We start from the raw sequence: 12,413 nt of genomic DNA, 5'->3' as shown, positions 1-12,413 counted from the left end.
ATCACTACAAGAAACTTCATATGTGTGTAAGGTTTTCTTCGTAAACCTTAAGTTATTTCATTATGCTAGGTACCAGATATTAAATCAACTTATTGGGCCTCGGAGTATGAATATTTAAATTTTTTGGTAATTACTGGCAAATTGCAGTCCAAACCACTTCTATTTACATCAACAAAAAACATAATTAATTCTAAGTTTTACACAAACCTTACCTAAATTAGAGATCAAAATTAATCCTTTACTGTGAATATCACCTTTCACCTGTTCTTCCTGTATGCGGTTTTCCTTTTTATTTTGGACTTTTTTACATATGTAAGCTTTAGATTGTATAGATTCAAATCTGTATTTTCTGGTCAGGTGAGGTGGCTCATGCCTATAATCCTAGCACTCTGGGAGGCTAAGGCGGGTGGACTGCTTGAGCTCACGAGTTCAAAATCAGCCTGAGCAAAAGTGAGACTCTGTCTCCACTAAAAATAGAAAATTGGAGGCAAGAGGATCATTTGAGATCAAGAGTTTGCAACTACTGTGAGCTATGATGCCACGGCACTACCCAGAGCAACAGCTTGAGACTTCGTTTCAAAAAAACAAAAACAAACAACAACAAAAACCTTCTCTCTTATCTAGATATAGTTTGAGTTTTAATAAACATTTCATATACGTATCTTCTAATTTTTGTATGTTTTTATATTTTGTAGTTATAGTTTATTGCCTATTTGGCACCCATTTACTATACAGTAGGAGCTGAGTCTAAAACTAATCTTCTTTCCACACTATTAAACCAATTACAACATGTATTATTTCATTTACAAGAATCTTAATTTCCATTGATTTATCATATTAAATCCTTTCTTTTGGCTCAGCGCCTATAGTTCAGTGAGTAGGGCACCAGCCACATACACTGAGGCTGGTGGGTTTGAGCCTGGCCCCACACCTGCTAAACAACAATGACAACTTCAGCCAAAAAATAGCTGGGCCTTGTGGTGGGGTGCTTGTAGTCCCAGCTACTCGGGAAGCTGAGGAAGGAGAATCACTTACGCCTAGAGTTTGAGGTTGCTGTGAGTTGTGAGACTCTGTCTCAAAAAAAAAATTAAATCCGCTCTTTTTTTTGTATATAGAATGAGTTTTATTTTGTGGAATTACTACTTAATAAAAACAACTAAGTGAAATTCAGAATTGTAAATAAATTCTACAGTTTTTATTACAAATTACATTTTTTTTAAATAACCAAGGCTATTTCTGAAATACTCTGTTATGCTAGACCAGTATCAAAACCCTTTAACTTTTCTAAACCCTCTGTTCTTTCAGATATTAGAGTGATGCTAAAGTTCAAGTTAAAAAAAATAATAATAATTTCAGGCAGCACCTGTGTTTCAGTGGGTAGGGTGCTGGCCCCATATACCAAGAGTGTCGGGTTTGAACCCAGCCCTGGCCAAACTGCAACAAAAAAATAGCCAGGTGTTGTGGTAGGTGCCTGTAGTCCCAGCTATTTGGGAGACTGAGGCAACAGAATTGCCTAAGCCCAGGAGTTGGAGGTTGCTGTGAGCTGTGATGCCACAACACTCTACCAAGTGCGATAAAGTGAGACTCCGTCTCTAAAAAAAAAGATTTCACTGTTGTTTGTTATTAACTAGAATTTCCCTAAAATAATATATTAACTTGGGAATAATAGAAAACTTGCATACTTAAGTCTTCACATATAAAAACAAGTTCTCTCTGCATTTGTTGAAATCTCCTTTTTTCAAAATTTATTGGTAGAGACAGGGTCTTGCTCCATTACCCAGACTAAAGTACAGTGACTCAGTCATAGCTCACTGTAACCTTGAATTCCTGGGCTGAAGCAATCCCAGTGAGCCTCCAAGTAGCTAGGACTACAGCTATACCACCATGCCTAGCTAATTTTTTTTTTCCTTAAGAGATGGAGTCTTGCTATGTTGCCCAGGCTGGTTTCAAATTCTTGGCCTCAAGTGATTCTCCCAACTCTGTCTCCCAAAGTCCTGGGATTACAGATGCCAGCCACTGTATCCAGCCACATTCAAGTCTTCTCATATATGTTTGTGGAAAGTTTGAAGTATTAATTATGTAAGTATAGACATTAATTCTTTTCTTAATTAATTACAACATACTGTTCAATAATTCCATTTAGAATATCACTGAGGCCAGGTGTGGAGGCTCATGCCCGTAATCCTAGCACTCTGGGACGCCAAGGTGGGTGAACTGTTTGAGCTCAGGAGTTTTTGAGACCAGCCTGAGCAAGGGCAAGAGACTCTGTCTCTACTATAAATAGAGAAAAACTAACTAGGTGTTGTGGCAGACACCTGTAGTCCCAGCTACTTGGGAGGCTGAGGCAAAAAGATAGCTTGAACCTAGGAGTTTGAGGGTGCAGTGAGCTATGACACCAAGGCAACAGAGTGAGACTCTGGCTTAAAAAAAAAAAAGAAAAAAAATGGGCGGCGCCTGTGGCTCAGTCGGTAAGGCGCCACCCCATATACCGAGGGTGGCGGGTTCAAATCCGGCCCCGGCCAAACTGCAACTAAAAAATAGCCGGGTGTTGTGGCGGGCGCCTGTGGTCCCAGCTACTCGGGAGGCTGAGGCAAGAGAATCGCTTAAGCCCAGGAGTTGGAGGTTGCTGTGAGCTGTGTGAGGCCACGGCCCTCTACCGAGGACCATAAAGTGAGACTCTGTCTCTACAAAAAGAAAAAAAAAAGAAAGAAAAAAAATAAGAGGGCCAGCCATGGTGGCTCACGCCTGTAATGCCAGCACTTGGGAGGCCGAGGCAGGTGGATTGCCTGAGCTCACAGGATCGAGACCAGCCAGAGCCAGAGGAAGACCCCATCCTTAAAACTAGCCAGGCAGTGTGGTGGGCACCTATAGTCCCAGCTACTTGGGAGGCTCGCTTAAGCCCAGGAGTTTGAGGTTGCTGTGAGCTGTGTGAGGCCACGGCACTCTACCGAGGACCATAAAGTGAGACTCTGTCTCTACAAAAAGAAAAAAAAAAGAAAGAAAAAAAATAGAGGGCCAGCCATGGTGGCTCACGCCTGTAATGCCAGCACTTGGGAGGCCGAGGCAGGTGGATTGCCTGAGCTCACAGGATCGAGACCAGCCAGAGCCAGAGGAAGACCCCATCCTTAAAACTAGCCAGGCAGTGTGGTGGGCACCTATAGTCCCAGCTACTTGGGAGGCTTGCTTAAGCCCAGGAGTTTGAGGTTGCTGTGAGCTATAAGGCCACAGCACTCTACCGAGAGTAACAAAGTGAGACTCTGTCTCAAAAAAAAAAAAAACAAAAAAAAACAAATCATTGAGTTACCTGGTTATAAGGCATTGACTAGAAGAGTAGTTTAAACCATGCAGAACAAAAATAGAGATACATAATATGAATATCATGGTTGTAAAAATGAAGGAGCAAAGCCAGGTGCAATAGCTGACACCTGTTATATCCCAGCTACTCAGGAAGCTGAGGCAGGAGCATAACTTGAGGTCAATTGTTCTAGACCAGCCTGGGCATACAGCAAGACACTGTCCCTAAAATTTTTTTCAATTAACCAGGCCAGGAGACAGGTACTTGCAGTGCTAGCTGTCGAAGAGGCTAAGCTAGGAGTATCACTTTGAGTGTAGGAGTTAGTTCAAGGATACAGTGAGGTATGACCATAACACTGCACTCCAACCAGGGTGACAAAGTGAGACTCTGTCTCAAAAAAAAATCAAGTAGGCTGGGCATAGTGGCTCACGTCTATAATTTCAGCACTCCAGGAGGCTGAGGTGGGTGGACTGCCTGAACTCAGTATTTCAAGACCAGCCTAAGCTAGAGTGAGACCCCATTTCTAAAAAACAGCCAGGCATTGTGGTGGGCACCTGTAGTCCCACTCAGGAGGCTGAAGCAAGAGAACTGCTTGAGCCCAACAGTTAGAGCTTGCTGTGAGCTATGAAGGCCACAGGACCCTACAGAGGGTAACAAAGTAATACTCCTGTCTCAAAATAAAAAAAAAAAGAATACATTTTTAAAAATAAATTTAAGCAAAAAAGGGGCATGATGCAAGCAGTATCTTCATGAAGCAATTTAGTGAAACTTAAGTACTAATGTTAAACCGTCTTTTTATTTTACTTAAAATTTTCTTCTCATTCATCCTTGCATACCTGTACAGTAAGCTGAGGAGGATCCTTTTTTTCTGACTTCATTTCTACAACTGCTATGTTAGGTTTCTTTACTCCACTTTCTGTTTTTCGAGATGATGGAGGAATAGAAGTAGTCACGGTTATGGGATGTGGCTTGTTTATAATTACTCCAGCAGGTGGCATGGAATCACTATTACTTTGGGTTTGTGCTAAGAAGTGTAGAAAAGAAAATAAGTCAACTAGTTAAGAAAGAAAGGAAAAAAAATCAAACACACCCCTATATCTCTGTAGCTGTATTCTCACATGACAGGAAAGCCCCAATTGACGACCCGCCTCCTTCCACATCACCATCAACATTGTACATTCTCAACACTTCGCATATAGTATCTAATTTCATCCTCAAGAGAAAAGCTGTAAGGCACTAACATTATCCACGTTTTTAAAACATATCAAAAACTTTCATTTCACAAGTTCCACTTGTTCTCTACATTTCAAAGTCAAAAGGAAAAACCAGAATTGAAACAACAACAAAAATAAACAAATGGGACTTCATTAAACTGAAAAGCTTCTGTACAGCTAAGGAGACAACAACCAAAGCAAATAGACAACCTACACAATGGGAAAGGATATTTACATATTTTGAATCAGACAAAAGCTTGATAACTAGGATCTGTAGAGAACTCAAATTAATCCACATACAAAAACCAAACAAGCCCATATATCAATGGGCAAGGGACATGAATAGAACCTTCTTTAAAGAAGACAGACAAATGGCTAACAAACATATAAAAGAATATTCATCTTCCCTATCTATTAGAGAAATGCAAATCAAAACCACCCTGAGATACCATCTAACCCTAGTGAGAATGGCCCACATCACAAAATCTCAAAACCACAGATGCTGGCGTGGATGTGGAGAGAAGGGAACACTTTTACACTGCTGGTGGGACTGCAAACTAGTACAACCTTTCTGGAAGGAACTACAGAGAAACCTCAAAGCACTCAAGCTAGACCTCCCATTTGATCCTGCAATCCCATTACTGGGCATCTACCCAGAAGGAAAAGAATTGTTTTCCAATAAGGACATTTGTACTAGACTATTTCTTGCAGCTCAATTTACAATCACCAAAATGTGGAAACAGCCTAAATGCCCACGAACCCAGGAATGGATTAACAAGCTGTGGTATATGTATACCATGGAATACTATTCAACCATTAAAAAAAATGGAGACTTTACATACTTTGTATTAACCTGGATGGAAGTGGAAGACATTATTCTTAGTAAAGTATCGCAAGAATGGAGAAACATGAATCCTATGTACTCGATTTTGATATGAGGACAATTAATGACAATTAAGGTCAACGTGTGGGTGGGGGAAGGGGAGAGCAGAGAGAGAAAGAAGGAGGGAGGGGTGGGGAAAAGAAGAGCAGAGAGAGGGAAGAAGGGGGTGGGGCCTTGGTGTGTACCACACCTTCTGGGGGCAAGACACAATTGCAAGAGGACTTTACCTAACAAATGCAATCAGTGTAACCTGGCTTATTGTACCCTCAATGAATCGCCAACAATAAATTATAAAAAAAAAAAAGGAAAACCCAGGTGCTCACGCCTGGCATCCTAACACTTTGGGAGGCCAGGGCAAAAGGATTAGTTTATTACCATATGCTTTAGAGGGTAGATTAAATGAGTGAATGAATATAAAGTGTTTAAACTATACCTAGCACTACAGTAATGACTTTAAAAGTGTTAGCTATTATATTTCTAGAAGGGATATATGAGGCCAGGTGCTTGAGACCAGCCTGGTTAACACAGCCTGACTATGTCTCCACAAAAACTTAAAAAATTAGCCAGCTATGTTGACAGATACTTGTAATTATAGCTAGTGGAGAAGCTGAGGCAGGACGTTCATTAAGCCCAGGAGTTCAAGGCTGCAATAAGCTATAATCACACCACTGCATTCCAGCTAGGCCACAGCTAGACCCTATCTCTAAAATAAAAAAAGGCAAAAAAACAAAGTAAAAAGGAAGAGTACAGTGTACTCATTAAAAGCAAAGACTAAATATCTGTAATAAACCAGACTGCATGGGTCTGAATCCCAATCCCAGTATAGCTAAGGCCTTGTATAAATTACTTTATCAAGTAATTTATTACTTTATCAAGTATTACTTTATCAAGTATTAATTACTTTATCAAGTAATTTATTACTTCAGTCCCTTTATCTATAAAATTAGTTTATTACTGGTCACTTCATATTGATCAAAGGAAAAATACAACAACTATTCTAAATATTTATGCAGCCAACTTAAATACTCTCAGATTCTTGAAACAGACCTGAATTATCTTGACCAATATGATATGTATGCTGTAACACCATGATAACAGGGGACGTTAACACTCCTCTTACACATCTGGACAGATCCTCTAAACCAGTGGTTCTCAACCTTCCTAACGTTGCAGCCCTTTAATACAGTTCCTGAGAACTGCTGCTAAACAGAAATTAAACAAAGATATAAGGAACTTAAATGAGACCCTAGAACAACTGTGCTTGATAGATGTATATAGAACACTCCATCCCAAAGATAAAGAATATACATTTTAGTGGGCCCATGGAACAGTCTCCAAAATTGATCATATACTAGGACACAAAACAAACCTCAACAGAATCAAAAGAAATGAAATTTTACTCCGTATCTTCTTAGACCACAAGGCACTAAAGGTGGGACTCAACTCCAACACAAACATTCAACCCCACACAAAGGAATGGAAATTAAACAACCTTATGCTGAATGTCAGTTGAGTGCAGGAAGAAATAAAAGAGGAAATCATTAACTTCCTTCAGCCTAACAACAATAAAGACACAAGCTACCAAAACCTGTGGGATACTGCAAAAGCAGTTCTGAGAGGAAAATCTATTGCTTTACATGCCTACATCCGAAAAATAGAAAGAGAGCGCATCAGCAAACTCACAAGCCATGTTATGGAACTGAAAAAAGAAGAACAATCTAAGCCTAAACCCAGCAGAAGAAAAGAAATATCCAAGATTAAATCAGAGATTAATGAAACAAGGAGTTGGTTTTTTTGAAAAAATAAATAAAATAGATAAACCATTGGCCAGACTAACTAGAAACAGAAAAGTAAAATCTCTAGTAACCTCAATCAGAAATGATAAAGGGGAAATAACAACTGATGCCACAGAGATACAAGAGATCATCTCTGAATACTACCAGAAACTTTATGCCCAGAAATATGACAATATGAAGGAAATGGATCAATATTTGGAATTACACCCTCTCTCTAGACTTAGCCAGGAAGAAATAGAAATTGAAACACCAATTTCAAGCACTAAGATCAAAGAAACAATAAAAAACTTCCAACAAAAAAATGCCCTGGTCCAGATGGCTTCACACCAGAATTCTCTCAAACATTCAAAGAAGAGCTTATCCCCATGCTGCAGAAATTATTCCAAAAATTGAGGAGGAAGGAATCTTCCCCAACACGTTCTACAAAGCAAACATCACCCTGAAACCAAAACCAAGAAAAGACCCAATTAAGAAGGAGAACGTAAGACCAATTTCATTAATGAATATACATGCAAAAATTTTCAACAAAATCCTAGCCAATAGATTACAGCTTATCATCAAAAAAAGTCATACACTATGATCAAGTAGGTTTCATGCCAGGGATGCAAGGCTTCTTTAACATACACAAGTCCATAAACATTATTCACAGTTATTAACAGAAGCAAAAACAAAGACCATATGATCCTCTCAATAGATGCAGGAAAAGCATTTGATAAAATCCAGCATCCTTTTCTAATTAGAACACTGAAGAGTACAGGCATAGGTGGCACATTTCTGAAACTGATCAAAGCTATCTATGACAAACCCACAGCTAATATTTTACTGAATGGAGTAAAACTGAAAGCTTTTCCTCTGAGAACTGGAACCAGACAAGGTTGTCCTCTGTCACCTTTACTATTTAACATAGTGCTGGAAGTTCTAGCCAATACAATTAGGCAAGACAAGGAAACAAAGGGAATCCAAATGGGAGCAGAGGAGGTCAAACTCTTCCTTTTTGTTGATGATATGATCTTATACTTAGAGAACCCCAAAGACTCAACCACAAGACTTCTGGAAGTCATCAAAAAATACAGTAACGCCTCAGGATATGAAATCAATGTCCACAAGTCAGTAGCCTTTATATATGGCAATAACAGTCAAGATGAGAGGCTAATAAAGGACACAACTCCCTTCACCATAGCTTGAAAAAAAATGAAATACCTAAGAATATACCTAACGAAAGAGATGAAGGACCTCTATAAAGAAAATTATGAAATCCTAAGAAAGGAAATAGCAGAGGATATTAACAAATGGAAAAGCATACCATGCTCATGGCTGGGAAGAATCAACATTGTAAAAATGTCTATACTTCCCAAAGTAATCTACCAATTCAATGCCATTCCTATTAAAATACCAGTATTGTCCTTTCAGGACATGGTAAAAATTATTCTTTGTTTTGTTTGGAATCAGAAAAAGCCCCGTATAGCTAAGGCAGTTCTTAGTAATAAAAACAAAGCCAGGAGCATCAGCATACCAGATTTTAGGCTGTACTACAAAGCCATAGTGGTCAAGACAGCATGGTACTGGCACAAAAATAGAGACCTAGACATTGGGAATCGAATAGAAAACCAGAGAATCAAACTAACATCTTACAACCACCTAATCTTCGATAAACCAAACAAGAACATACCTGGGGGGAAAGACCCATCTACTATTCAGTAAATGGTGCTGGGAGAACTGGATATCCACATGTAAAAGACTGAAACTGGACACACACATTTCTCCAATGACAAAAATTGATTCAAGATGGATAAAGGACTTAAATTTAAGGCATGGAACAATAAAAATTCTCAAAGAAAGCATAGAAAACACACTGGAAGCTATCAGCCTGGGGAAAGGCTTCATGAAGAAGACTGCTGTGGCAATTGCAACAACCACAAAAGAAACAAATGGGACTTAATTAAACTGAGAAGCTTCTGTACAGCTAAGGAGACAACAACCAAAGCAAATAAACAACCTACAAAATGGGAAAGGATATTTGCATATTTTGTTTTCTTTTTTCTTTCTTTTTTTTTTAATTGGGGATTCATTGAGAGTACAAGAATCAGATTACCGATTGCATTTGTAAGGTAAAGTCCCTCTTACAATCATGTCTTACCCCCAAAAGGTGTGGCACATACCAAGGCTCCATCCCCTCCCTCCTTCCCTCTCTCTGCTCTTCCTTTCCCCACCCCACGTCATTGTCATTAATTGTCCTCATATCAAAATTGAGTACATAGGATTCATGCTTCTCTATTCTTGTGATGCTTTACTAAGAATAATGTCTTCCACTTCCACCCAGGTTAATACAAAGGATGTAAAGTCTCCATTTTTTAATGGCTGAATAGTATTCCATGGTATACATATACCACAGCTTGTTAATCCATTCCTGGGTTCGTGGGAATTTAGGCTGTTTCCACATTTTGGCGATTGTAAATTGAGCTGCAATAAACAGTCTCGTACAAGTGTCCTTATGATAAAAGGAATTTTTTCCTTCTGGGTAGATGCCCAGTAATGGGATTGCAGGATCAAATGGGAGGTCTAGCTTGAGTGCTCTGAGGGTTCTCCATACTTCCTTCCAAAAAGGTTGTATTAGGTTGCAATCCCACCAGCAGTGTAAAAGTGTTCCCTTCTCTCCACATCCACACCAGCATCTGTGGTTTTGAGATTTTGTGATGTGGGCCATTCTTGCTGGGGTTATATGGTATCTCAGGGTGGTTTTGATTTGCATTTCTATAATAATTAAGGATGATGAGCATTTTTTCATATGTTTGTTAGCCATTTGTCTGTCTTCTTTAAAGAAGGTTCTATTCAAGTCTCTTGCCCATTGATATAAGGGATTGTTGGCTTTTTATATGTGGATTAATTTGAGTTATCTATAGATCCTAGTTATCAAGCGTTCGTCTGTTTCAAAATATGCAAATATCCTTTCCCATTGTGTAGGTTGTCTATTTGCTTTGGTTGTTCTCCCAACTGTCATTCACCATAAGGTTGTTTAATTTCCATGCCTTTGTGTGGGTTGAACATTTTTGTTGGAGTTGAGTTCCACCTTTTGTGCCTTGTGGTCTGAGAAGATACAAGGTAAATTTTCAATTCTTTTGATTCTGCTGAGGTTTGTTTTGTGGCCTAGGATATGATCAATTTTGGAGAATGTTCCATGGATTGAGAAGAAGAATGTATAGTCTTTATCTTTAGGATGGAGTGTTCTACAACGTCTATCAAGCACAATTGTTCTAGGGTCTCATTTAAGTCCCCCAGATCTTTAATTTCTGTTTAGAGAATCTGTCCAGCTCTGTAAAAGGAGTGTTAAAGTCCCCTGTTATGGTGTTATAGGCTATCATATTGGTCAGACTGAGTAAGGTCTGTTTCAAGAATCTGAGGGCATTTAAATGGGGTGCATAAATATTTAGAATTGAAATGTCTTCTTGTTGTATTTTTCCCCTGACCAATATAAAGTGACCATCTCTGTCTTTTTTGACTTTAGTTGTTTTAAATCCACATGTATCTGAAAATAAGATTGCAACTCCTCTTTTCTTCTGAATTCCGTTTGCCTGAAAAATTGTCTTCCAACCCTTAACTGGGAGTTTGAATTTGTCTTTTGAAGCTAAGTGTGTTTCCTGCAGACAGCAAATGGATGGCTTGTGTTCTTTAATACAGTCAGCCAATCTATGCCTCTTCAGTGGGGAATTCAAGCCATTAACATTTATTGAAATAATAAGTGTGGTAGTGTTCTATTCATTTTATTTTGTGAAAGTCCATTGCTTAGTTTTATCTTTTGTATCATTGTGGAAGTTAGATTCTGTCCTTTAATTTCTGAGTTCTTACTTTGCTGTTGATCCATTGTGATAGTCAGTGTGTAGAACAGGTTGAAGTATTTCCTGTAGAGCTGGTCTTGTTGTGGCGAATTTCCTCAATGTTTGTATATCAGTAAATGATTTGATTTCTCTGTCAATTTTAAAGCTTAGCTTAGCAAGATATAGAATTCTGGCCTGGAAATTGTTCTATTTAAATAGATTAAAGGTAGATGACCATTGTTTTCTGGCTTGAAAAGTTTCAGTAGAGAAGTCTGCAGTCACCCTGAGGATTTGCCCCAGTAGGTCAACTGGTGCTTACTCCTGGCAGCTTGAAGAATCTTTTCTTTTGTCTTGACTTTGGACAGGTTCATCACAGTGTGTCTTGGAGAAGCTCTGTTAGAGTTGAGGAAACTTGGTGTCTGATATCCCTCTGAAAGGACTGTGTCAGAATCTTTGTTGATATTTATTAGGAAATTTTCATTTATAATATTCTCTAGTATGGCTTCCATTCCCCTGGGATACTTAGAACTCTTATGTTTGAATGCTTCACAGTCCCGTAACTCTGTCACTGAACATTCTGCTTTCTCTCTTCCTTTCTGCCTCTTTAACTGAGTTATCTCAAGAGCTTTGTCATATACCTCTGAGATTCTTTCTTCTGCATGGTCGAATCTGTTGTAAGTTCTTTAAGTTCTCTAATTGACTGCTTCAGTTCCTTCAGCTCTGCTATATCCTTTCTATATTCTTCATATCGTTCATCTCCTATTTGATTCTGTTTTTGGATTTCCTTTTGGTTATTCTCCACTTTGTGAGCAGTTTCCTTCATCGTTTCCATCATTTCCTTCATTGTTTTCATCATCTGTATTCTAAACTCCCTTTCTGTCATTCCTAACATTTCTTTATAGGTGGAATCCTCTGCAGTGGCTACCTCACAGTCCCTTGGGGGGTGGGGGTGGCTCTGGACTGTTTTTTCATGTTGCCAAGACTTTTCTGCTGATTCTTCCTCATAAGTGTTTTCTTTTATCTGTTTCCTTGCCCTAATTTTCCTTTCACTTCCTTTTGTTCTTTAAGTTGCCGTGTCTGGACTAGGGTTTTGATGAGTCCTTTTGGTACAGGACTAGAAGGATGAATAGGCTGAAGAGCAAGAAGGGAAAAAAAAAAGAAAAAAGAAAAAGCAGAGAAGGTGAGTAAAAGGGAATATTGACAAAAAGAAGAGAAGCACACAAAGAGGGATACAGGAGCAGTATAGGTATACTGTAGAGTACTTTGACCCAAACTTAAAAACCCCCAACGCCTGGGGGTAGGGGTTTGGGTGGTTCCCTTGAGGTCAGCAGCTCTTTGCTGGCCTGTATGGATATAGTACCCCACTTCCACAGCTGCCAGTGGGATTAGACCGAATGAACACACACAACCACT

General features: G+C 39.0%; 1 protein-coding gene across 3 annotated transcripts in view; it reads right to left on the bottom strand.

The window, feature by feature from the left end:
• The window catches only part of KIAA0586 (KIAA0586 ortholog), a 156,821-nt gene that overhangs the window by 91,124 nt on the left and 53,284 nt on the right, over positions 1 to 12,413 (bottom strand). For all 3 annotated transcript variants that reach the window (XM_053602348.1, XM_053602347.1, XM_053602349.1), the window contains one exon: positions 4,132 to 4,319. In XM_053602348.1, the coding sequence (XP_053458323.1) occupies positions 4,132 to 4,319 (188 nt within the window). The remainder of the gene's footprint in view (positions 1 to 4,131; positions 4,320 to 12,413) is intronic.

Source organism: Nycticebus coucang, chromosome 9 (genome assembly GCF_027406575.1).
Source record: "Nycticebus coucang isolate mNycCou1 chromosome 9, mNycCou1.pri, whole genome shotgun sequence".
NCBI lineage: Eukaryota > Metazoa > Chordata > Mammalia > Primates > Lorisidae > Nycticebus > Nycticebus coucang.
Note: the sequence above shows the minus strand (reverse complement) of the source record. Positions and strands in the feature narration are given on the sequence as shown.